The sequence below is a fragment of the Megascapheus bottae genome, chromosome 5 (genome assembly GCF_031878675.1).
Source record: "Megascapheus bottae isolate mThoBot1 chromosome 5, mThoBot2.hap1, whole genome shotgun sequence".
NCBI lineage: Eukaryota > Metazoa > Chordata > Mammalia > Rodentia > Geomyidae > Megascapheus > Megascapheus bottae.
Genome location: NC_143513.1, coordinates 81617856 through 81643605, shown reverse-complemented (window position 1 = coordinate 81643605; position 25750 = coordinate 81617856). Strand labels below are relative to the sequence as shown.

Genomic DNA, 25750 nt, shown 5'->3' with positions numbered 1-25750 from the left:
AAGTCCAGCTGTGAAAACCAGCAGGCTTCCAGGCAGAACAAGCAATCAACCCAGGGGGCGGCCCCCTCCCGCTCAGCAAAGTCAGGAAAGAGACTCCATTCCAGAAATCTAATCATGGGTTTGGGAGGAGGGATTAGCTGAAAGGGTTTCCATCTCAGAATTCTTTATTTCCAAACAAGAGAAAGGGAAGGAGTCTGGGGGAGAGAGAAACACTATTTGTATGGAAACTTCAATTTGGCAGGGGGGCGGGGGTGTCTGTGAACACCAGGTGAGGAAAGTGAGGCTCCTAGGGCTGGGAATCTTCCTGAAACTGCCCGAGGGCGCATGTTCTGGAATGAAAGTCTAAGGACTCCATCAGATTTGCCAAGGGCAGCCCGCCCCTGCCTGCAAAGAACCTTCCTGGCTCAGGAAACCCACAGATGTCCTTCATATTTGGGGGAGTATTTGGTCTCTAAAGCCGGATCTGCCACCAACGTGCTGCACTTGATTAGATCAGTCACTTCTCATCTTTGAACTTCGGCCAAGCAGAAGCTAGCTCTCCAGGCAGGCACTGTCCCTACCGCCTCAGGAGAGTTGAAGTTCAAGGTCAGACAGCTAGGAACGTAGGACTGCCCAGGCCAAACCAGGCTGCTTTCCCACAGGGATGTGGAATGGCCTCTGATGCCAGGCTTCCCTGGGACATCTATACAGGTCACCGCAGGGCGCTTCCGAGGTAGGTCTTCTTAAGGAAGCCTGGGGCAGTGCCAGTCTTGCTTCCATCATCATCTAGTCTCTGCGCCAGGTGTGCCCTGCGTCTTTCCACTTCACATCTTGTTCACAGAAACAGAGATCAGAGTGAGTGTTAGACTGCGGAATGGCCTTCTACACCCAGCCCTCTGGCTAGAGAACACTTCAGGCTGAACTTATCTAGGGCTTAAGTAGGCCAAGCCCACTCAGTCCCCAACCCAGCACCGCCAAGGTCATTCATTTACAGACACGACTCTGTGCATTGGGGGCGGGTGAGTAACAAGCTCCAGATGTTCCGTGCTGTTTCATCTCCTCTAACCAAGTACTAGTTCACACTGCCACTGCCTTGGGGGTCAGAAGTCAGGCAGAAATAGATCCCTGAGGAACCACGACACAAAGAGAAAGAACCAAGAGAGCCAGGCACCAGTGGCTCACTGCTGTGACCCTAGCTACTCAAGAGCGTGAGATATGAGGATCGGTAGTTGAAGCCAGCCCAGAGAGGAGTCTCTTAAAATCTAACCTCCAATAACCACCACTCCCTCCAAAACAGCCAGAAATGAGAGTGTGGCTCAAATGGTAGAATACTAACCTTGAGCAAAAAGCTCATGGCCCTGAGTTCAAGTCTCAGAACTCACAAAAAAAAAAAAAACAACAGGAAAAGAATGAGTCTCCTGTGCCTTGACCGGCAGTAGAGAGAGATCTGGGAGCAAAGGTCTTTTCAGAGCCCTCAGCATCCTACCTCCATCTTCCCAGAGGCCTGTCTCACCCACCACAGCCCATCACATGGCCCTTGGCCACATGCTAGAATCCTCCCCTAACCAATCTGGGCACAAAAGGACCTGAGGCTCTTATCTCCAATTAACCTAGAAAAGGAGAAGTGGGGCTTAGATCAAGGGTAGGGTGGTAGCCTTGAGCTGAAGAGCTCAGAGACAACATCCAGCCCCAGTTCAAGGCCCACAATCCATCCACCAAAAAAAAAAAAAAGGTTCACGGATTTTAGTGCTAGAGTTGGCTTTGAACCTCGATCCTCAGATCTCAGCCACCTGAGTAGCCAAGATTACAGGTGTGAGCCACTGCGCCTGGCTAAGAATCACCACCCTTAAGCTCCATTTACAGATGAGCAAACTGAGACATGAAGTGAAATGACTTCTCAGAGTCATGGCGGCTGAGGGAGGCTGAGGCCCTGGGTGGCTGAGGTTGGGGCCAAGCACTGCAGAAAGGAGCCCTCTCCCCGATGCTAGCAATTTTAACACTGCGAGAATGCAAACCTGGGAAATGGGTAGTTACAAACTGATCTACAATCCTGACATTGACAACAGGGTCCCACCACTTCTGACCTCTGTCAGGGGAAGCTGACCAGCTCTGCGGGGTCTCACCTGCTTTAGGCCGCACACGTCTGAAGAGGAAAATCAATGCTGGAGCCCAAAGCAGCTGCGCGTAGCCAGCCTGAGGATCTGGAGGAGGAAGGGTAGGAGAAGGCCCGAGCCACTTCAACACCCCAAGTCTGGCCCCTCCCTCTCTCCTGGAAGCCGGCAGCACAGGGCCCTTCCCAGGGCCTTGGCATGTGACTGCGGCGCGAGCGACGGTGGATGGTGACGGGCCGCCGGCGAGCATCACAGCACGCGGCCTAAATGGGCGGCCTGGCCGTCGGGCCCGTGGCCATGGCTGCGCTGGTGGGTCTTGAGCGAGCCCTCGCGCGCGAAGCTCTTGCCGCACCGGGGACAGAAGTAGGGTCGCCGCTCCCCGAAGACGCCGGGCCGGCGCGGGTGCGGCGCGGGCATGCGCGCGTGGGTGCGCTGGTGGTTGAGCAGGAAGCGTGGCTCCCGGAAGCAGCGGCCGCACTGCGCACACTGGTGGGGCTTCTCGCCGCTGTGGATGCGCTGGTGCGTGAGCAGGTTCTGCTTGAGGCTGAAGCAGCGGCCGCACTCGGGGCAGGGGAAGGGCCGCTCGCCGGTGTGCGTGCGCTGGTGCACCTCCAGGTTGTGCTTCACGCTGAACGCCTTGCCGCACTCGGGGCACACGAAGGCGGCCGCGCGGCCCGCCCCGGCGTGCGCCTTCTGGTGCCGCACCAGGCTGGGCAGCTGCGAGAAGGTCTGGCCGCACAGCGGGCAGCGGTGGGGCTGCTCCTCGGCCGGCTGGTGGATGACCAGGCCTTGCTCGTCGCCCAGGCTCTCGTCCCCGTCCCCCGGTGGGGACCGGCCCCGGGGAGACGCCAGCTCGGTCATGGGCACGGCCGGCGGCGGCGGTCACCAGCTCCTGGGGAGGCAGAGCGGGACACGGAGGGGCTGTCACGTCGCGTCTTCCCCGGAGAACCGCCCGGCTCCCGTGAGGGGCAGCAGCGCCCGGCCTTACCACAAGTCACGGGCCCAGAGCTGCAGTCACCTGCGGCAGGCAGCGTCGAGCTCCCGGGCTCTGAGGTCACTTCCGGTTCCGCTGAGGTCACTTCCGGCTCCGCCCCCGGCGCGCCTCTTCCGGGCGGGAAGAGGCGTCGCTCGCTCGCGCCGGGGCCTGCCCTGTAGAACCTGTCGGCGGTTAGGTCTTTCCCCCTCCCTCGAGCCATGCAGTCGTGACGGCCTACCCCACGCGCTCGTCTCCTCTCCCGGAACCTTCTAGAGGGCGCGGAACCTGGGCGGGGGCCGCGGGTGGGGCCGGATCCCGCCGCGGCCGCCTCCTCCTCCTCCTCCTCCCCGGGCCGCGCGGCCCCCCGGCCGCCCCTCCGCAGACTGCTCACCTTCACCGCTGCCGGCGAGGCCTCCAGCACACCATCTCCTCCCGGTCTCTCGTCTCGGGGCTGTCTATCCTCGGGGACGTACCACCATGCTAGCGGGGTCCCCTAGGCCCTTCGGGCGGGTCCGGTCTCCTGCGCATGCCTGAAGCAGGAATTCGACTCGGCGTCTTTGAGGAGCCCCTCTGGAGCCTCATCGCGGACTCCGACATCCTCACCCCACAACTCCCTGAAGCCACGAGGCCGCGTCCCGGGCCAGTCGAGTCTCAAAGGCCCAACCCTTTGGCATGTGGCCCTGACCATAAGACACAGGCTGGGCCCCAGGGACCCCTGCCAAGTCCCCTCTCAAAGGCTAGCTGTTCTGAAATCAAAAGCTTGTCCACTTAGAAATTTGGCCACAGTGTCAACCGTACAGTCGCAAAATTAAAAACCTTAACCACTTGGAAATTTGGCTTCAGTTCCAATTGGATAATTGCAATTACTGACCCGAATATAGCACTTTTGACCCCATAATATGGCAAGATGTGGACAATTTCCGTCAGTCCAACGGCAAATGGTCAGAGATTCCAAACATTCAGGTTTTCTTTGTTCTCGCGGGTCCTTCTGTCTGTCTCTCTAAGCCAATTCCTTCTGTCAACCTTCTATGCCTCCCAGCCATCTCTAGAAAGGTAATGTTCCAGCCAGGCAGGCAGTGGCTCACACCTGTCATCCTAGCTACTTGGGAGGCTGAGATCTGAGGATCAAGGTTCAAACCCTGCCAGCGCACTAAAGAACGTGTAAGACTCTTATCTCCAAATAATCACTAAAACATGGGACATGGGGCTGTGGTTCAAAGGGTAGGGCAGTAGCCTTGAGCTGAAGAGCGCAGGGATAGAGCCCAGGTGCAGAGTTCAAGCCCCATGACCCACCAAAAATAAAAAAGGAAGAAAGGTAACGTTCCTTGTATTGTAGTAGTTCAGTCTGTCTGTCTGTCTCTCTCTGAGGACCTACAGCTTGGAGATCATTGGCCACTGGATCACCTCCATTCCAGTCAACAGCTCTTTAGCGGTGCCCTTCAGAGAAAGATGCACACTGGGTCCCGGGACCCCCTCTAGGCTCCCTCTTGAAGGTTTGCTTACTAGCCCTGAATTCTCTTAATTAAAACTGTCTCTCCTTGATAGCACCCCAACTCTGTTGGAGTGTGCCCTTCCTTTGTGTTTATCGGTCTACTTGCTTTCTTGCTTACTCACTCAATACAGTGCTGCTAAGTTTTCTTGCAATTTTGACTAGTCCAGAAATTGGCCATCTTGGCCACGTGGTAGGTAAAGGGTTTAGCTTCCTCTGACTAGCACCTTTCCACCAAGCTTACTCCCCCCAGCCGGGAAGTATTCAGTGATCAATTCAGATGCTAATGTGCCTTGCCAAGTTGCTATCACTCTTTTCAGGCCCTGGAAATGGAGGCTTGCCATCAAATGTGCTTTGCTAGCAAAGATATTTAAACAGATTCTGTTCTGATCCATATTGGTCGTGGTTCTCCATAAGAGATTCTGTTTGTTGGCAAAAGTTTTGTGCATTGAGTTTCACCTCATATTTTGTTTGATTTGCCTGTTTTTCTAGCATTCACTACATGGTTCTATAGTGCTATAGGCAAAAGCACTTCTTGCCACTGAACTCCAGAAAATGTATGGCCCATTTAAATAGGGGGGGGGGGACAAAACAAAACAAGCATCCCTTAAAACTTTTGTGCACAAGCGTGTATGCATGATGAACATGTGAACATGTTTTAAATAACCTCATTTTATTGCATCAAAACTGTCATCATAAGCCAGGCACCAGTGGCTCATGCCTGTAATCCTGGCTAATCAGGAGGCTGAGATTTGAGAATCTCCGTTCAAAGCCAGCCTGGGCAGGAAAGTCCCTGAGACTCTTATCTCCAATTAACCAGTAGAAAACCAGAAATGGCTCTGTGGCTCAAGGAGTAATGATAGCCTAGAGCTGAAGAGCTCAGGGACAGTACCCAGGCCCAGAGTTCAAGCCCCACGACCAAACAAACAAAAAACTGTCATCATAATATGAGAAAAAGTCTTTCCTACCAAACTAAAGTGCTTCTGTCTTGTGGATATTTTTGGTGCAGACATTTCTTGAAATAATTTGCTTTATTTCAATTGTAACTAGTATCTGTGCTGCTTGTGACCAGCAGCCAAGGTTAGAAACATGGGTGGTGCTAAACTCAAACTACAAAGGTCAGCAGATCTGGGCATTACCAAATGTCTCAAAGGATTATTATATTTCATTAAAGAGGAACTTAGTTTTCTATGGATTACTTTTATTTTATTTTTGTTAGTTCAGCCCTACCCCTGGAGCCACAGTGCCACTTCGGTTTTCAGGTGTTTAACTACAGATAACGGGCTGAAAGACATTAGTGCCGGGGCTGGCTTTGAACTCTGATCCTCAGATCTCAGCCTCCTGAGTAGCTAGGATTACAGGAGTAAGCCACCACACCCAACTAAGGGTTACTTTAAATGCAAATAAAAAACAAAGGGAGTATAAAAACAAAAAGGGGAAGTTAGGAGAGTGGCTTTGGAAAGGAAATTAAAACTTGCTCCCTCTGGATAAAAAAATTTTGGGTGGTGGTTCAAGCCTGGTAGCTCACGCCTGAATCCTAGCTGCTGAAATCTGGGTCAAGTGATAGTGGTACCGTGGGTCAAGTGATAGAGCACTAGCCTTGAGGAAAGCCTAAGGACAGTGCCCAGGACTAGCAAAAAAAAAAGAATTTGGGAAGAGTTGTTCTAAATGTTTGTTTCAAAGTGGAGAAAAGAGAAAATTAAGACTATTAAAGTTCACTTAAGTATTTATGTCAAGGCTTTCAATGAACACTTTTTGCCTTGAATGCTATATTTTACTCTCTAATGTCTGTTTCCCAAGGATGTAGACTACCTTGGATAGAGTCACTTTTCTGCATTATTATAATAACAAAGGTTTGACTTAGTAACAATGGTTTCAATGAGTGTCCTGAAGTGCTATGTTTACTTAAAAATTAAGAAAACATGATTGTTTAATCAGCTGCTATTTCAAAAGTCAGTAATAGGCAGCTTTGTCATTAGAGATTGTACCCTCTGCAGCATTTGGTCAGACCCAGAGGGATAAACAACGCTTACAAGCACTTACTGGTCTGCCTAAACTTCTATTCTTGACAAATTACCAGTAAGCCCTGCTTAAAAATTATTTCTATTGATCTCCTTGTTGCTTCAATTGGGAATAAAAAAGGGTCTCTTGGCATTGATTCTCACTTGCTCTGTCACCCCTCCAACATGGGACAAGCCATCTTAGCAATGAGCAAATGGGACATTATCCCAGCAAGAAGCAGACACGGCTGGGGAAAAGCCTGTACTATCAACAAGAGTCCATCCAGAGAGGCAGTTGGATGTCAGATCCTAAATGGAGTCACTTTGTGCTCGCCCTTTCAAAATTAACCAGATCGGGAAGGGCAAACAAAAATAGTTAACAAGCATGCCTATCTAATGTCTATACCTGTCTACCTTCCAACTGGCCAGGACCTTACATTCTTGCCTTTGTGTCCTGCTATTTCTGTTTATTGTGAGTGTTGGACTCAGGATAGTTTGCCTTGGCACCTTCCTGCAACTTCCATCCACGCTTTACAGTCCAGACATCTATAATCCAGTCTCTACCAAGGCCTCCCACTGGCCAACCCAGCCCCAGCTTCTGACAGGTTATTCTTACCCCATCCACAGTGCTCTCCCCTGCCCAGTCACTAGATGTTAACCAGGCAGGAGCAGTCAATTAGGGGCATGATCCATCAACTCCAGGACCGCCAGGAACACAAGACACCACAACTAACCAAGTGATCCATTTGTTTCTTTTCTGCCCTAAACAGATGGCTACCCTTCCTTCTGCCACTTATGTGTCCTCTAATGTTTCTGTTATTATTCAGTCCTTGCCTCATAAAACTTGCTTCAGGCTTCATCCAAAGGCACATACACATGTTCTCCCAGGTTGGCTGACACAGTTCCACCTTTCACCCCTTAAAACCAATGCCCCCTGCTAGCAGGAAGTAGCCAATCAGGACCTCCTTTATAGCCATCAAAAAGCTGGAATGCTGCCCAGGAGAACAGCCCCCTCCCCCTCCTCTTCATAAGGACATTACATAGTATTGCTAGAAATCATCAGTCCTAAACCAGTAATCACCTGTAACTGTCAGTCACCTGACTGTAAGTCAGCAAAGGACCCCAGGCTCTGAGGTCACTTCCTCATTCTCTGAGGTCACTTCCTGACCCACACCGGTCAGGCCTCCTTCAGACAGTGCGAGGTTCCCCAGGCTCTAAGATCACTTCAGCATCACCTGTGGTCACAGCCTCTCTCCACCTTTCCCTAGAGAATCTCTCCACCATCAATTCTCTCTGCCTGCCTCCACCTAACGTGGGCCGGGTGGGCCGGCAGTTTGCTCTCCCCTAATAAAATCTTTTCTGCCTGAAACATGTGGTTGGCCCCTTTCAGCAAAACTTACAGGGGTTAGCCCACCCCCAAGCTGAGGGGCCACTCAATTTCCACAATGCCCAGCAGTCACCCTTCTAGAACAGCGCTAAATCAAAGTCCTCCTCCTTTCTCCTCTACCTGTTTGTCACAGCATGCCTTTCTCTTGGGCACCTCTGCAGCCTCTGCAGCCTCTCCCTGCACCATGCTGCTCATCCTGTGACCTCATTTGCTGCCCTGAATGGAAGGGCACCACAGGCCTCTGCCCTGTCCCCACTCCTCAAGGACAGAGCTCCCCTCTTGTAACTTGGACATTAAACCTCCCAACCACACACCAGCCCCAGGATATACGCTGCTGGGGAACAGAGCCAACCCTAACCCGGCTGTACTCCATCTCTCCAACCCAGTTCCCAAGGAGGAGGTAAAGGAAGTGCACCCCAAACCAGCACCCAAGCCATTCCAGCAACGCTTAAAGCAGGAAACAAACAAAAACCCCTGAAACTTGAAAGTGACCTCAATAGGTTAAATATTAAAGGCTGTGCCTCTTTGTTTATGAAAACGAAGCAAGTGCTGGTTGCAAGCCACTGATCCGGAGCTTGAGCTCGGGGCCAGGGTCTCAGCTTGATTCCTCTGGGTCACCCCCAGAGAAAAGCCTGGCCCAAAGGCTGAGCAATGCATTCCATGTCCAACTACCATCCCCAGACCCGTCCCCTCTGCACTGCCTCCCTTGAGCCTTCTCCCCAGACCACCTTCTTTCTCTAAATGCTCCGTCCTCACAGGGGTCCATTTTCTATATAGGACAATTGAGGCTTGGAAGGTCATGAAGCAAGGTCACACAGCAAGGGAGCCAAGCCTAGGCCTTAAGTCTCCCAACTCAGTGTGCAAATCTAATTTCAATATACCAGCTGCTCTGCACCTAAACACCTTTTACACACACACACACACGTGCGCCTGCACACCACCCCAGCCACCGCAGATCCATCCATTCTCAAGGGGCCCCTGCCCCCGTGGGGACATGGTTTACTGCCTCCCTTCCCATGACCTCCACAAGCTGCCGCAGGACGTGGGCAGGCTCCACTCGTCCCGCACCCCCAGCTCCTCGGGGTCCTCCCTGGACCTCCCTCCCTGTCAGGCCTTCCACACGTTCAGCTCAATCTACCTGAGTGGGGCTTCACAGACACCCCGCGTCTTCCCCGACCTGCAGGCCAGGCCGGAGCCGGCACTGCCCCGGGGAAGGGAGGGGACGGGGACCCCTGCCCTCGTCCCCACGCACAAGTCCGTCCCCAGGCAGGCGGCTGCCCTCCCGGTCCCCCTGGCCAACCTCGGCCTGGCCGGGTCTCCCCACCTCCTCGCGGGTCTCCTCCGGGCCGAGGCCCCGCTCGCCGCCGGGCCGCCGCCGCCGCGGCCCCGTCCTTCCCCCCGAGTTCCTCCGGCCTCACTCACAGCCCCGCTGCGCCCCGGCTCCTCCCGGTCTCCGCCGGCGGCTTTTCCTGCGGAGGCTGCGCCGCCCGAGGCAAATACGGTAACGCTCCCGCAGCGCCTCCCGCGCGCCTCCTCCCCGGGCCGCCAAGCCGCCCGCCGCCGGGCGCGGGCCGACCCGGAGCACCGGCCGGGAGAGCCCCGGGGGGACGCGGGGAGCGCGGCCGCCGCCCCACCCCCGAGGAATCCCGCGGGGCGCCCCCCAGCGCCCCCACCCACCCGGCCCGGCCTCCTCCGCCCGCTCGCCCGCGGCACGCGCGGCCCCGCAGCGCCCCTCCCCGAAGGGCCGCGCGCCGCCCGCAAATACGGTAGCGGCCGCAGTGCCCGCCGCGGGGGCCCGCGGGCCCGGCCCGGGCGCAGACTCACGTGGCGCCGCCTCCCGAGCCCCGAGCCGCCGCCGCCGCCGCCGCAGCCGCACAGCAGCCCCGTGAGGCCCGGAGGTCCAACTCGCCAGCGACTCGGCTGGCGGGAAAAGGGAGGCTGCGAGCGCCGGGCCTGCGCGCCCCGGGACGCCCCTCCGCAGCCGCGCCTCCGCCCCTCGGCCCTCCCGCCCGGGCCGCGGGAGCGGGGCGCACGGGGGCGGGGCGCACGGGGAAGGGGGCGCACGGAGAGGGGGGCGCACGGGGAGGGGGCGCACGGGGAAGGGGGCGCAGGGGGAGCGGGGCGCACGGGGAGCGGGGCGCACGGGGGCGGGGCGCACGGGGAAGGGGGCGCACGGGGGCGGGGCGCACGGGGAGGGGGCCGCACGGGGAAGGGGGCGCACGGAGAGGGGGGCGCACGGAGAGGGGGGCGCACGGGTAAGGGGGCGCACGGGGAGGGGGCGCACGGGGAGGGGGCGCACGGGGAAGGGGGCGCACGGGGAGGGGGGCGCACGGGGAAGGGGGCGCACGGAGAGGGGGGCGCACGGGGAAGGGGGCGCACGGGGAGGGGGCGCACGGGGAAGGGGGCGCACGGGGAGCGGGGCGCAAGGGGAAGGGGGCGCATGCAGGCGCCTCGCCGCGGGCTGTGGCGAGGAAGGGAGGCGGCCCCGCGCTTCCCCCCCCCCCCCCGGGGCGATCTGTTACCCGGAGACCAGACGCTGGGCCGGAGACCGACGCTGGGCCGAGAGGCCGGGAGGAACCCCACCGGATAATAACAAAGTGCCTTAGATTCCTTTTCCCAGCCCTTTCCCAGGGATGAGCCGTGGGAACTTGCAGTAACCCTGTGCAGCCCAGTTTGCACAGGTGTTATTATACATTTTATAGATGGACATTAAAAAGAAGGAGGTGTGTTGTGTGCCTTCTGTAGTCCCAGCACGGAGGGGCCGAGGCAGGAGGATGGTGAGTTTTAGGCTAGAGCCTGGGTTATGGCAAGAACTTAAAGGAGCGGGAGGGGGAGCTCAAGACCCACAGTTGGAGGTGGGCAGAGTCCAAGAGAAACTTCCTCCAAATTCACATATAACTGGAAAAGTGATTTAAAATTACAAGTGGAGGCTCACCCTCCATAACCCCAACTACTCAGGATGCTGAACTCAGACGACCACGGTTCAAAGCCAGCCCAGGCAGAAAAGTCCATGAGACCCTTATCTCCAATAAACTCCTCAGAAAGAGCCAGAAGTAGCATTGTGCTCAAGTGGTAGAGCACTAGTCTTGAGCACTAAGAAGCGCAGGGACATCACCCAGGCCTTGAGTTCAGTCCCAGCCCTTCTGCCCCCCAAAAAGAAATGACAGGCAGGCCCCAGGCATAGCGCTGAACTCCTGTAACCCCAGCTTTCCAGAGGCCCAGGCAGGAAGACTGCGTTGGAGCCCGATTCAGACTACACAGTGACACCCTGTCAGAGGCAGCTGATGGAGGTAGACCGGTGCCAGAGGCACATTAAAAGGCTTTCTGTGAGCAGCCACCAGGTGAAGGGAGTAGCCGGGGTTTCCCTAGCTGCTTGGGTTATAGGCACACAGGCTGGCACACATGCAAGCCTCTAGCTATCACCGTTTCTCCGATGACTCCACAGGTGCCCATGTGTCTTTGGAGTTGGTGAACTGAAGGATGGGCAGGGGGGCGCCATGAGGCAGCTCCTTGTCCAGGATGCTGGGCCTGGAGGTGAAGCTATCTTGCTTTCCCAGCTTTCTCCCAGGCCTCTGGAGGACCCAAGCCACTCCAACTGTTCTCACAACACTTCGGTGAAGTTCTTGGGCCCCTGGGTCCCCTCCAAGAGACCTTGGTGTCTTCAACAGAAACAGAAGGGGGAAGGGCATGGAGCACAGAGCTGATTTCACCCCTTACAGCATGAACAGTTCCCTGGGCAGGGACAGGACTTCAGGACCTCCTGAGCAGGGGTGGGAGCAGGTCACACCTACCCCTCTGAGCCCCGGACAGCTCCTCCCAGCTCTCCAGCTCTCCAGCTCCTGTCCTAGACATCCTCACCTACAAGAACAACTAGTTTTCCTGTCTTCTGCAGGTTAGGTTTTCAAAAGCAAATTCAGTAGTATTTATACTTGAGAATGACAGCCATATTTGGGGCGTTTCCTAGTCAAGCTGCACCAAAATAGAGAAACAAAATGAGAAGCTAAGAGGGTGGGTGCCCGTGGGCACTGATGAAGAAAGCCCAGGCACAGGCGTCTGCTCTGATTCCCTTCGCTTCTCCAGTAGAAAGGCCATATTCTGCAGACATAGACATGCTTTTTCATCCAGGTAGGGCAGTGGCCCACGTGCGATGCCTGTCATCCTGTGAGGCTCGGGCGGCAGCGGGACTCAAGACACTAACAGCCTGAGCTGCCCTCTGGAGAGAAGCTCACCCAGCTCTCTCCCTTGTTGCTAGAAAGATGTCTGGCCGGGCATGGTGGCTCACGCCTGTAATCCTAGCTATTCAGGAAGCTGACATCTGAGGACCAAGGTTCAAAACCAACCCAGGCACTAAAATCCAAGCCTCTTATTTCCAGTTAACCAGTAGAAAAACGGAAGTGGTGCTGTGGACTACTTGAGCTGAAGAGCTCAGGGACAGCACTTGGGCCAGAGTTCAAGCCCCACAATCGACAAAAAAAAGAAAAAGTCCCATCTAGGGACTGTGTTCCCACCCTAAGTGGCCCCTGGGACAGCTCTAACCACAGCTGGCCCTCCCACCAGCTGCTCCCTCACAGGACTCCATCCTCTGGACTTCTGCACACAGCTGGCCGACCCCTCTATCTACAGCCATAGGGCAGTGTGCACCCATTTAATTAGAAACAAGCTACAGTTCTGTTTCTCTGCCATCTTTTGCATGTGGCTAGTGGCTATCAGATGTGGACATTTCAACATGACAGGATGTGCTGCTGCTGGATGGCACTGGCCTAGGACTTTCCCCTCCACACCTGGGTAGCCCAGAACCAGGCCTTCTTTAACCCCATGTCATTTATCTCCCTCCGCCCTGCCCACGCCTGCACTCAGAAACAAGCAGTATGAGACAACATACAATTTTTGGCTCCCAAAGGTCCAAGTATTTCTTTGCCAAATTCAAGCCATGTTCAAAATGTCTCTGAAGCACCTCTACCAGATTCCCTGCCAAGACCCTGCCGAGCACTGGGCCTGTCCCCTCCTTGACAAGCTTGTAGGATCCTCTGGCCATTGCAGACCCCTCTCCCATGCAAGCCCTGAACCCGAGCAGTGAACACCAGATCTTCCCAAAGAGCCTGCTCACCTCACACTTGATGCTCACACTGCTTGGCAGAGGACAGCCACTGTTCAAGCAGTCTTTGTTTCGGTCATCTTTCTTAGCAATCAGCCTGCTCCTATAATGAAAGATCAGGACCCCAGCCAGCCCATGTGGGTTTGGTTGCAAACTTGCCCTCACCTGGCCGAGGACAGGACGGAAGTCCTTTCCCATCTTCATTACTTACACACGGTGGACTGCTCCCTTCTACACCCCTCATCTCTGCAAGGCTGCACACCATCTTGGACTGTAAACAAGTCTGACTTCCTTGTGTTTGGTTTTATGATTTGTCTCTTTCCAATATTTTCTGACGTAGGTTTATGGCTTTGAAATGAAGGCAATGGAAGTTGAAATTGACAATAACTTGATATCTCTGGAGAAGTCTGTGGCTGCGACATTGGATATAGATTAGGCTAGCAGGAGGCCAGGACCTGCTGTTTTCCTGCATCACAGTCTGTGGACAAACCATAACCCCTTTTCCAGTGGGTAAAATGACAATATCATTGATTTGCCTACATTATGAACCATAGAGACTAAATAAATAAATGTGAAACTTAAGAAGGCTGGGGCTGGTAATAATTTGCCCAAGAGCTGACCATATAGATTGTACCAAATAGTGCATGGTATCAGAATAATCTTCTGTGAAGTTTCTTGGACAAGGGTAGAGACCATATCTTATTCATTCCAGGAATCTGGCATCCTCAGATCTCAGTCTTGAGTAGCTGGGTTTACAGGTGTGAGCCTGACTCCATGCACCCTTTTGTAATATGAGCATAGCCAGAGCTTTTCCCAGATGAAGAGACATAAACTGGATCTGGAGAGAGTAGTAACCAGAAGCCAGGCTGAACAGGGCAGCTCTGAATGCACAGAAGGACCCAGGCCCAGGGGATACAACTCTTATCCCTCTAGAACCATGCTGAATCCCATCTTCCCATCAACCTGCTACCCAGTCCCCACTCCTCAATACCCACCCTCATTCTCAATAACTCCCTCCCCTCTGAGAGGTTTCCATCTCAGGCTGCAGCTTGTGCTGGGAGTCCTGACAGCACCAGGAGCAGGACCTCAGCTAGCCCTGCTGTGGAAGGGGAGCAGTGATCCCTGGGAGGGAAGAGGCTCAGGGCTCACCCATGGGAAGAGACTTAAAGATGCGGAGATTGAAGGGCCATCTACACTCAGGAAGGAGTGAGGAACTGCTGTGTGTGTGGTGTGGATACAAGCCTGGATGCATGTGTACACACACACACACAAACACACACACACACACACACGGCTTTAGCAATGGTGGCTCAGAAAGGACACTGACACCACGTGGGATATTCAGTCCTTCATTTCTCTCCTTTACGGTACCAGGATGGGTAAGGAGCTGAGTCAGCCACAGCCACCCACTGCTTGGGGCCAGAAGCAGAAGCAGAAGCAGCAGCGTCTGGGCCATCCTGCCCCGTCATCTCCTGGAGCAGACACGCTGCAACCGGGCCCACCAGTCTGCCCCCGGGAATCATTCCACCCAGGCCAGTTCTTGTCCCCGCCCAAGCAGGCCCAGTCCCTGGACGCTGTGTGCTCAGGCTTGGACAAGGACCACCAAACCGCCCAGGCCTTCCAGAAGTGGCTGTTGAAGGGTCACTTAGCGCTGGCACTGTCCGTGGTGCTGGGGACATGCGGTCCCTCCCTAGAGGCAGCCTCTGCTCTTCCCAGGTAACCCACCGGTCACCACCCTCCCCCGGGGACACCCTGGCCGGCCCGCAGCCGCAGGTGGAGGCTGCCCGCAGCTCACCGGGCCTGGCTCTGGGGCCCCGTAGGCCCTTGCTCTGCCCCTGAGCAGTGAGGATCCTGTGAGGTGGTGCAGATGGGCGCAGCGCCTCGCAGACACGCCCCGCGCGGATCTAACCCTCCTCAGTGCCCCTGGAACGTGTTTCTTCCCCCACCTGCCCCAGACGCCTCTCAGGATGCTTCTGCAATTCTCAGCCTTCTGACGGTGCCCGAGGGCCAACACTTGGGGCCATTCTCCTTCCTCCCACACGCACCCTGCACACACACACATCTGCACACACACATCTGCACACACATGCGCCTTGCATCCACGCGCGCACACGCACGCCCCGCGGTCCGGCGTGCAGGGCACGTGCGCGCACTACAGCGCCTGCTCCTCCTCCTCCAGGCCCGCCCCGGGCGCGGCGGCCTCGCCGTGGACGCGCTGGTGCTTGAGCAGGTGCTGCTTCTGGCGGAAGCCGCGGCCGCAGGCGGCACACAGGTAGGGCCGCTCGCCGGTGTGGTTGCGCCGGTGTCGGGTCAGGTTGGGCTTCTGGCTGAAGCGGCGGCCGCACTCGGGGCAGGCGTAGGGCCGCTCGCCGGTGTGGATGCGCTGGTGGATGGTGAGCGCCGACCACCACGAGAAGCTCTTGCCGCACTCGTTGCAGATGAACTGGCGCTGCTCGCCGGGCCCCGCCGGGCTCCATCGTGCGCCCGCCGGCCCCGGAGTCGGCTGGGGACGCCGGGGTGGGGCGGCCTCGGGCCGGGCGCCGCGCGGATGGGCCCCGGGCAGGTGCGTGCGCTGGTGCTTGAGCAGGTGCTGCTTCTGGCGGAAGCCGCGGCCGCAGAGCGCGCAGAGGTGCGGCCGCTCGCCGGTGTGGTTGCGCAGGTGGCGCGTCAGGTTGGGCTTCTGGCTGAAGCGGCGGCCGCACTCGGGGCAGGCGTAGGGCCGCTCGCCGGTGTGGCTGCGCCGGTGGATGCTCAGCGACGACCACCACGAGAAGCTCTTGCCGCACTCGGTGCAGATGAACTGGCGCGGCTCGCCCGCCCCGGAGCGGCCCTGCGCGGCGCCCCGGGCCCCGGCCCGGCCCCACCAGTCCCGGCACAGCCCCAGCCAGGCCCACTCGGGCGGCCCCCGCGGGGACCCTGGCCTCGGGGCCCGCGCACCCTGGCGGCCCCGGGCGTGCGCGCGCTGGTGGATGCGGAGGCCCACCTGGTGGCGGAAGCAGCGCTGGCACTCGGGACACGGGTGCAGCGCGGGGCGGGCGTGGGTCTTCTGGTGCTTGAGCAGGTGCTGCTTCTGGCTGAAGCGCCGCGCGCAGTCGGGGCAGCAGAAGGGCCGCTCGCCGGTGTGGTGCCGCTGGTGGCGCACCAGGTTGGGCTTCTGGCTGAAGCGCTTGCCGCACTTGCCGCAGACATAGGGCTTCTCCCCGGTGTGCGTGCGCTGGTGGATCTTCAGGGACGACCACCAGCTGAACCTCTTCCCGCAGTCCACGCACACGAAGTGAGCCTCGCCGGCGGAGGGCGCGGGGCTCAGCGGCTCAGGAGCGGCCCGCCGTGGCCCGCCGGGCTCCGGGGCCCGCGGCGCGCGAGGCCGCCCCAGACTCGGGCATGGCCGGACGCCCCGAGGCCGCTGGAAGATGTTTTCCTTGTCCTTCTCCGCAAGCTCGGCCTGCGGGGCCGGCGTCTGCGGCAGCTTCTCCCGCTGGATCATCCCCGGCTCATCTCCCGCCAGAGGCAAAGGGAGGGGAAGACGGAGAGGTCACGGCGCTCCGGGGTGAGCCAAAGAGCAGCGGGAAGGGCAGAGAAGAGCTGCAAAGAACGGAAGCAGAGATATGTCTATGAAGGGAAGAGATCTGGGGAGTCGCTGGGCAGAGCAGAAAGGACGGGATAAGGGCAGGATGGGGGGGGACTCAGTTCAAGAAAAGTAAAATCCAAGGATGCCAAGCAAATGGAATCCCTCCAGCCTGACCCTCTGTCGTCTCTGTAAGGCTGAGGGTGGGCTTTCCCGAGGGATCACCCAGGGGCACACCCGACCCCAGGGAAGACCTCAGCCGGCTTGTTTTCTCCCTCTCCCCCCTTTTTTGTTTTGTTTGTTTTTGTGGGCCAGTACTGGAACTTGAACTCAGAGCCTGGGCACTGTTCCTTATCTTTTCCCTCAAGGCTTGTGCTCTACCACTTAAGCCACAGCTCCACTTCTGACTGTTGAGTTATTTATTGGAAATAAGAATCTCATAAACTTATCTGCAAGGGCTGGCTTCGAGCCGATCCTCAGATCTCAGCCTCCAGAGTTGCTAGGATTATAGGTGTGAGCCACAAGTGCTCAATTGGCCAATTTTCTTTTTTAACAAACTTTTATTGTAAAGATGATGTACAGAGAGGTTACAGTTACATAAGTCAGATATTAAGTACATTTCCTTTTAAACAGTGTCACCCCTCCCTCATTCTCTCCCAGTTTTTCCCCTCCCCTCCCCAAATTGTATAGCTCATTTCCAACATAGTGCCCAGTGACTGTTACTGCTGAATTGGTTCAGCCTTTGTCCCACTGTTTCTTTGCTTTCCCATCTCCTCCCCAAATCAGATAGACTTATATACAAGACAAAGGGTTCAGAAATCAAATATAGTGAGAAAAAAAAATAAACTAAAGAAAGAAAGAAAGAAAGAAAGAAAGAATCATTTTCATACTCTAACAGGTGCTCAAAACCTGTGTTTGCTGAAAAACCCTACTTACTTAGGCCCATGAATTAAAAGCAGGATGCAGCTTGATATCCCAGTACCCATTTTGTTGCTCTGTCCTTCACCCTGAGCCATTCTGTCTTGGAGACAAATTGAAGTTATCTTGAAATCCAGACAGCAAACAGGTCGACATGACCGCCACGACACCAGGTATGTAAGAAGGCCCCTCCTGATAGATCGACCATGCATGCACATGACTGGGTCTGTTTAACTGCACACCATCCACTCCCTGCCCCTGATTCTTTGTCCATTTAACCCTAGAGCTCATGTCTGCCTCCTGAAAATGACTGAAGATGGGTTAACGTGCTGCCTTCCCATGCAAGGATGTAATAAGCCTCCTTTCTCTACCATTCTCCATGTCTCTCTGTGGCACAGGGGGATGACCAGATCTGACAGGTGGAGTTCCTGGAGTCTAGATGTCGGTCCGTGACTGTTCCACGGCAGGAGCCACTGTGAGGGAATACCTCCTCTGTTTGGCAGCGTCACCTTTCATTAATGAAGGGTGGCCGTGTTCTCTCTTGGTATGGGTGTCAGTGACAGCGGCGTGTGCTTCTTCACTTCAGAAGATTTTATCGAGCTTGTGATGTATGTGCAGCCCCAAGCCCTGGGTCATATTTCAATAAAAAGTTCATACTCAAGAAAACAAGAGTGGAATATAACACACAGTGTTCCCTTTGCACCCATCACGGTGCTCTCCTTCCACCCAAAAAGCTCCCTTTGGGGCTTGTTGCTAACATTTATCTTTCACCCAGTTATAGCCTGACTTTTGTCTGGGTCTTGGGGAATTCTCCTGGGGGGCTGGTGGCAATGGGGAGGAGCAACTCCCCTGCGAGAGGGGAGGGAAACAGAAACCCCCGTGGCACTGGGGAGGGGCAGGCCTCCCTGGCCATCTGAACCTGCCCTCAGACCAGGTCCTTCAAGTAGAAGACCCAGAGACACTCAGCAGCTCTACCATACAAGGGGGCTGTACCAAGAGCTGGGGGCACTGCCCACAGGTGCCAGGCTGCCCCAGCCGAGTGCAAGGCTCTGGCCAAGAGCACATGAGTAAGTGTGAAAACTTTCCACTCCAGGTAGCACTTGCCTGGCTGGAAATACCAAAAATTCCTACAGTGTGTCCCCGGAGCCAGCACAGCTGCTGAGCCCTGAACTCCTGGTGACCCCAGGGAGCTCTGGTAGCTGGAAGACACTTCTGGACAGCAGAGCTTGGTCCAACCAACTATCCCACTTGCAAGTGCCAGGTTGACCACAGAAGTACATTAACATGCTGCTCTAGCAGCTAAAATACAACTTGACCCATGAGCTGGTGGCTCTCATGCCTGTAATTCTCACTATTCAGGAGGCTGATTGAAATCTGAGAATCTCAGTCTGAAGCCAGCCAGGGCAGGAAAGTCCCTAAGACTCTTATCTCCAATTAACCACCAAAATGCCAGAAGTACAGTAGCAGTGGTAGAGCCCCAGTTTTGATTTAAAAAAACAAACAAACAAAAACTAAGGGACCGCGCCCAGGCCTGAGTTCAAGCCCCCAGTACACACGCACACACACCCACTCACACAAAATGGAGTTGGCCAGGAGCATAGCCTAGTGGTAGAGTACTTGCCTCCCATGCATAAAGCCCTGGGTTCAATTCCTTGGTACCACATACTTAGAAAAAGCTGGAAGTGGTCCTGTGACTCAAAGAGCAGAGTGTTAGCCTTGAGCAAAAAGTGTCCAAGGACAGTGCTCAGGCCCTGCAGATCAAGCCCCACGACTGGCAAAAAAAAAAAAATTACTTGGAGTTGTGGATGGAACTGGTGGTAAAGTGCTGCACAAGTATGTGCAAGCCTTGAATCTAATCTCCAGCAACACACACACACACACAGAGAAAGATCTCGAAGGAAGGCCTGCTCTCACATCTCCTAAATCACTGGGCCCTCTTCCCAAACCCCCATATATAAGCCAGCAAAATCTTTCCAGGGCATCTCACAGCCAGCCCCTGCCACGGGGAACATGGCAGCTGGCCAGTCCCAGTTCATCCATACCTTGTGCTCCTCTCTGGAACATTCCTGACCAGTTCTGTGTTACCTGCAGCACAGCTGGGAGAGAGTATGTGTGATTTGTGCCTTAAGTGGGCATGGCATGGATAGGCACGCTGCCTGGCTGAGAGCTGTGGTAGAGACTGCCTCTCCTACAGGTGGCATCTGGTCTCACCCACCTGTATCCCCTCAGCATGGCCAGGTCAGTGGGGAGTGCCCCAAAGAGAGTCCAAGTCTGGACCTGTGCTGCTGGGAAAAGGGGCTCTCCCATGGGGTACCTCAGCTTTCTTCCCGAATTCATTCTGGGGCCCTACGCCCACTGGCCTACAAGCAAGGGGCAGGTGTGGGAGCACATGCTGACTCCAACGAAAAATCATTTTCTCTGAGCACAGAAGGAAAACACGCCTCCTTTTGGAAAGTTCTGGCTTAGGGCTTTTGAGACACATGAATTGTTGTGGAAAGCTAAACAAGCATCTAGTCAGTTTTACAGTTCAAGGGCCAGAGAACATCTACTTACGACGTAAACTAGAGGAAGGGGGCCCACATCTCAGGACCGGAGGATCCGGACTCACCGATGTGCCTAGCCTCATAAAAATGGGAGTTAATTTTCCTTTGGACAGGGACAAGGAACAGGTGGTCACCCAATTACCTGATGAGCGTGGGATGAACTGCATGTCACCTGAGGACAAGCCACAGTCACCAGGCATGTGTGCAATGAGGGATCCTGTCAGCTCTAACAGGCACGCCCCCCACCCCCCGCCCCCCTGGCTGGCAGTCTCTGTAGGTTTCCATGATGTCACCACATTCTTCTAATGCTCATTCAAAAAACCCAGTTCTCTTTCTCAATACCTTCACCTTCCCAGGGTCCCAGGGTGTGAAGTAGATTTGATTTTCAACTATCCCCCCACCAATGCTTTGTCAGGTCTTCCTAGGGTGTTTTCTTGGCAGCTGAAGCCTGCTGGGGGCTGAGAAGAGGGGGCAGCGGAAGAGGAAGTACAGCCCACCAGAGAGGCTACCTCCGGGCCCATTATGTGGACTCAGCATTCATACTTACTGCCTGGACTTAATGTCTAATCTAGAGATTCGGGCCAGTTTCCAGTGGCTCACATTTGCAATCCTAGCTACTCTGGAGGCTGTGATCTGAGGATCATTGTTTAAAGCCAGCCAGGGCAGGAAAGTCTGTGAGCTGCTTATATCCAATTAAGAACAACAGCAGGGCCAGGAGTTTGGCCTAGTGGTGGAGTGCTTGCCTAGCATGCATGAAGACCTGGGTTCGATTCCTTGGTACCACGTACATAGAAGAAAAAAAAAAGCCAGAAATAGTGATGAGGCTCAAGTGGTAGAACTCTAACCTTGAGAAAGCCCAAGGACAGGGCTCAGGCCCTGAGCTCAAGCCCAGACTGGCAAAACAACAACAACAACAACAAAAAACAGCAACAACAAAAGCCAGAAGTAATAGAGTGCCAGAGACATAGAGTGTCCAACATTCCTGGAAAATCTAGGAGACTGCACCTAGGCCCTGAGTTCAAGCCCTAACACTAGGACCAGCAGAGAGAGGCGGAGGGTTGGGGGGAGAGAGAGCGCTATGAAGTCCACAGTCTGAGAGGCCTATGGGAGCACAAACCAAGGGCATTAGAGCCACAAACTTAGGACAAGGACCAAGACAGCACCAGCCACACACCTGGGCCCCCAAGCCACAACAGAGTGGTGTTCTGCCTCCCAAGAGCTGTTAAGACCCAGTGTCTCTCAGGTAGCTGGTGGGCTTTAATTCCTGGTGACCTACCCAGAGCAGTGCTACAGTGCTGTTGGTGCCAGGGTGACAGCGAGGGCAGCCAACCTCCAAGTAGGAAGGGGGAGTGTCAACAGGAGGACGGGGTGCAGTGAAAAGTAAGGAGGACATGGAGAACACAGAAGTGGAGAGGCAGGCCTTGTCTTTGGGGATCTACTTCCAGCTCTGTGCTGCTGGCATGTAAAGACACTGATGTCAAATAACCGGAATTAAAACACTCATCTCTGGGCAGGGACTGTGGCTTAGTGATAGAATGCCTGCCTAGCATGCATGAAGCCCTGGATTCCCTTCCGAGGTACCACACACACACACACACACACACACACAGAGAGAGAGAGAGAGAGAGAGAGAGAGAGAGAGAGAGAGAGAGAGAGAGAGAGAGAGAGAGAGAGAGAGAGAGAGAGAGAGAGAGAGAGAGAGAGAGAGAGAGAGAGAGAGAGAGAGAGAGAGAGAGAGAGAGAGAGAGAGAGAGAGAGGGAGAGAGAGAGAGGGAGAGGCAGAAGTGGTGCTGTGGCTCAAGTGGTAGAGCTCTAGCCTTGAGAAAAGCCCAAGGACAAAGCTCAGGCCCTGAGTTCAAGCCCCAGAACTGGCCAAAATAAAAACACTCATCTCCCCCTTGACAGAAATGCCAGAACTGCCCTGGCTACCAACCTGGCTGAATCATCTCTCCTCCCCAAACATACCCTTCAAAGAGACAGCCTGTCACCAAGGGCCATACTGAGTGTTAATGCATCTGTGAAGCCAGATGCTGTTAAAACCCCCATCCTGTGACTTAAGATTGCTCTCCCATCCCAACTCCATCTTTGAACAAAGAGCCCTTCCTCCTGATCCCAATCTTCACTCCCCCCAGAGGGAACAAACCCCCAGCCCTGACCTCTGCCTGACTAAACTGGCTTTTCTGCAGATGAAGGGGGACATTCTTTGGGGGGAGACATTCTCTTCAGCCCAGCTGAAGGCTTGGTGCCCTTCCCAGGTTTTCATTCTGAATAAGAGTGTGCCTTCCAGCTACTTTTCTTCACTCATACTCCTGATACTTGCAATGTTTTCTTGTGGACACACTCTGGACATGCCCAGGACAGTCCCCACACTTGGGGACTCCACATTGCAGGCCCTCCACACCAAGCTTCTAGTTCTTACTGTCATGGCTCAGCCGATGTCACTTTGATAGCCCTTCCTCACCCCGTCCTAATGTGTTATCTAGTAGACAAAACAACTCAGGAAGCAAATTCCACACAGGTGCTAAGCAGATGCCCAGCCCCTCCCCCTCCCCCACCCCCAACTCCACACCAAAGCTAGCCTAATCCACTAGCAGAGCCCTAACCCCAGTCCTGATCTCACCCCTCCACTGCACACAAGCAATGGTATCCTTCTAAGAGAAGGTGCATGATTGCTGAGGCAGCCCTGGTAGCCAAGACAATCTTAAACTACCAGGACCTCAGTTTCAGAAGCTTGGCTTTTAGATCCTCAGAATCATTTAAGTCCAGATAAGTTGAATTTAACATTCAGCTTCTCAGTCTGACTGCCCATATTTAAATGCTCAACAACCACGTGTGGCTAGTAGCCCAGCTGTCATGGACGGCGGTCACCAGTGTCTTCTGGAGGTAACTGCCAGGAAGGCTGGAACCTTGGCTTCAGGATGTGAGGCACAGGACGTGCTCAGTGCATGCTGCAGTGATCAGTTAAACGAGCGGAGGTCTCTGAAGGGGACCTCTTGCCCCTGTCCTCTGCCTCTTACAACAAATCCCCCAGGAAGAGCTGATTGCCTATGCTTGGGAAAGGATTTTTTTTTCAGTTAGTAGCAGTGATATTTTCACTTTAAATAGATGACCGAAAGCATATGGGAAACCAATATAAACACCAAATGCACACACAAACACACCCGATTCAATCACATCCAAACAGTCAAATTCACCAAAAAATGCAAAGCTGCAGGAACGCAGCTTCATCCCATGAGAACGCCTGACGGCTGCCCGGTACAAAACTGAGTCTGGCCCAATTCCCCGGGGTCAAGCAAGACAGCGGATGCACTGGGACAAGGTCCATAGCCGGCTATTCCAACCTGGACAGAAACTACCCTCAGTCCCCAGGTGATGACAGCCCCTCAGAACAGGCCCCCAAGAGACCAGAACCCACATTTTCATTTTCCTTGTTAAGCCCTATATAGGCCTACTCCCAAATCCAGTCCCCAGCACAACCTCCAATCCCCAGGGAAGGGCTGCGCCCCTCGCTGTTTCTAAATAGTCCCCACCTGTTGACAATTGAGTCCAGCCTATTCCTTTTCCATTCTCCATTTTCCTTACACCCAGCAAACCCCTTCAGCCATGGTTTGCTTTCTGTAGCTTTAGTTCTCCATGGCCAACCTTGGTATGACACTGGGGTTTGAACTCAGGGCCTGGCACTCAGGGCTTCCCCACCTTCCCCCACCCCCAGACTTTCCTTTGGGATCTTGAGAAGCCACATAGGGGCTCTGAGGAGCTTTGTGGGGGGGGGGGCAGAGCTTTGGCCACAGCCTGACTGCAGGGCCCTTCACCTGGCAGAGCTGTTTATTCCCACCCCCAGGAGATCCCAGCCTAACCAGGTGAGCCCTCCCCTCCCCAGCCATCAGGCAGGCGTGGATCCTTCCAGATGGCTTCTCTGTGCTTTCACATCACCCACTCTGCATCTCCAAACCTTGCTGCCTCTCTCTTCCATAGAGTGCAAGCAGCTCAACAGCCACTGAGCCCTACATGCACTACTTGAATGCCAAGATCTCTTAGAGGCCACATCCGGGCTCAGATCTACTTCTCATCTAGATGACTAACAGTCTTATGGTTTATCTTCCTCTCCAATCCATCTGCCACCAAAGACACAAACCGGTTTTTCTGACGTTGAAACATGGACATACAACTCTTACTTACGAACTCCCTCACACCGATTTGGGTAAAAAATGTCTGGGTGGGACCATTCAAAACCTGGCCACCTCTCTCCCTGATGCACCCAAGTGTACACCACCCCATGACAAATCTTGAAAGGGCCTTGTACAACTTGTCCTTTCTCAGACCAGACCAGGGATCCACTTCGCCCGGACATCTTTTTGGATGCACCAGACTGTTAACAAATCCCTTCCTGGGCCCGGGACTGCAGTGGCCCTTCCTAGACATGGGTGTAAAGGGAATTAAATGTCAGTCCACCACAAGAAGAAGCAGGGAAGAACCATGGAACCTTGGCACTCAGAGGAAGAAAACAACCACGTCCTGTCGTCCTGCGGTACGTGAATGAGACCGTGGGCCCGGCTGTGACCGCCCTCGGCCTCTGGACCCCAGTCTGGATTCCACCTTGCTCTGCGGGCTCCCCTCTACTTCTCACCGCCCCACTGCAGAGGAAGGCGCCCCGCCCCTCCACACGCCCCGGCTTCCTCCTCCCAGCTCCTGAGGTCACACCTTCATTGATCACCTGCAGCCAGCCGCGGAGCCCCTGCCCCCGAGAGCCGGGCGGGCGCGGGGCGGCGCGGGGGGCCGCGCGCCGCCGACCCTCGGCCCCCTCCCGCGGGCCCGGTCCTCCTCGCGGCCCTCGCGGCCCCGCCGCCCCTGCTCCCGCCCCCCGGCCGGGGTCGCTCGCGCTGCGCTGTTCAGGGGGCGGAGAAAGTTTGGGGTCCGGGCGCGGGGGGCGCACGGGGCTCGGACACCCGCCCCGGAGCCGTGGGACGGCGGGGCCGGGCACCGGGCCATCGTCGCCCGGCCCGTCCCCTCCCCTCCCCGAACGCGCAGGGCCCGGAGGGAGGGGGCGGGGATGAATAAATACCTTTGACTCGGAAGCTAAGGTTAACGGAACGGCCGCCCCAGGGGCGCCTCGGGCACAGGGCTCCCCGCCCCGGCCAGTCCCGGGGCCGGCGGGGCGGGCGCGCGGGCCTGATTGGCTGGCGGGCCTGGCCGTCCGCCGAGCCGCCCGGCCCGCGGATTGGCTGCGTGACTCAGATGACCCGCTCGGTCCAATCAGAAGAGCCCGCGGGGCGGCTCCTTTGTTCTCTCGAGCCAATCGCCAGGCGCCGGGAGTGACCTCTCCGGCGGGCCGGGGTCCCGTGCGGTGGACGCGGGGCTCTGCGGGCCTCCCCGGCCCGGGTGCGGGCCGCGCGGGCCGGGGTGCCGGCGGAGGCTCCGTGGGGCACCGCTCCCCGCTCGGAGCTGTCTGCGGCTGCTCCCCGCGCACCCCCCAGACCCGAGCAGACCCGAGCCGTGACCGGAGGCGAGGGTGAACCTCAGTTCCTGCTGCTTCTCCGGGGGTTTCGCTCGGCTTCCCGCGGCGCGGCCCTTCCTCTGACCCGCACACCGGGGTGTGGCCCTCCCCACCTCCCCCCACCCCGCGGTGATGCGCACGCACTCCGGCAGGTGCACGCGTGGCAGGGGCCACCGGCCCCCTGGAAGAAACC

General features: G+C 56.0%; 2 protein-coding genes across 2 annotated transcripts; both read right to left on the bottom strand.

The window, feature by feature from the left end:
* Positions 1-315: 315 nt before the first annotated feature.
* Positions 316-5618, bottom strand: LOC150063787 (uncharacterized). Its single transcript, XM_090333518.1, has 4 exons — positions 3458-5618; positions 3109-3239; positions 2103-2982; positions 316-809 (listed from the first exon to the last, which is right to left on the bottom strand). The coding sequence occupies exon 3, from the start codon at positions 2949-2951 to the stop codon at positions 2340-2342; it is 612 nt and encodes a 203-aa protein (XP_090189644.1). The 5' UTR covers positions 2952-2982; positions 3109-3239; positions 3458-5618; the 3' UTR covers positions 316-809; positions 2103-2339.
* An 8760-nt stretch (positions 5619-14378) lies between these two features.
* On the bottom strand, positions 14379-25208 carry Znf775 (zinc finger protein 775). The gene is made up of 2 exons (XM_090333512.1): positions 25126-25208; positions 14379-16619 (listed from the first exon to the last, which is right to left on the bottom strand). Exon 2 carries the CDS (start codon positions 16519-16521, stop codon positions 15190-15192), a length of 1332 nt encoding a protein of 443 aa, XP_090189638.1. The 5' UTR covers positions 16522-16619; positions 25126-25208; the 3' UTR covers positions 14379-15189.
* Between the last annotated feature and the right edge of the window lie 542 nt (positions 25209-25750).

What these genes read in the sequence shown, in the direction of transcription:
- Znf775 (XM_090333512.1), bottom strand. Translation starts at nt 16,521, where the DNA reads ATGATCCAGCGGGAGAAGCTGCCGCAGACGCCGGCCCCGCAGGCCGAG.
- LOC150063787 (XM_090333518.1), bottom strand. Translation starts at nt 2,951, where the DNA reads ATGACCGAGCTGGCGTCTCCCCGGGGCCGGTCCCCACCGGGGGACGGG.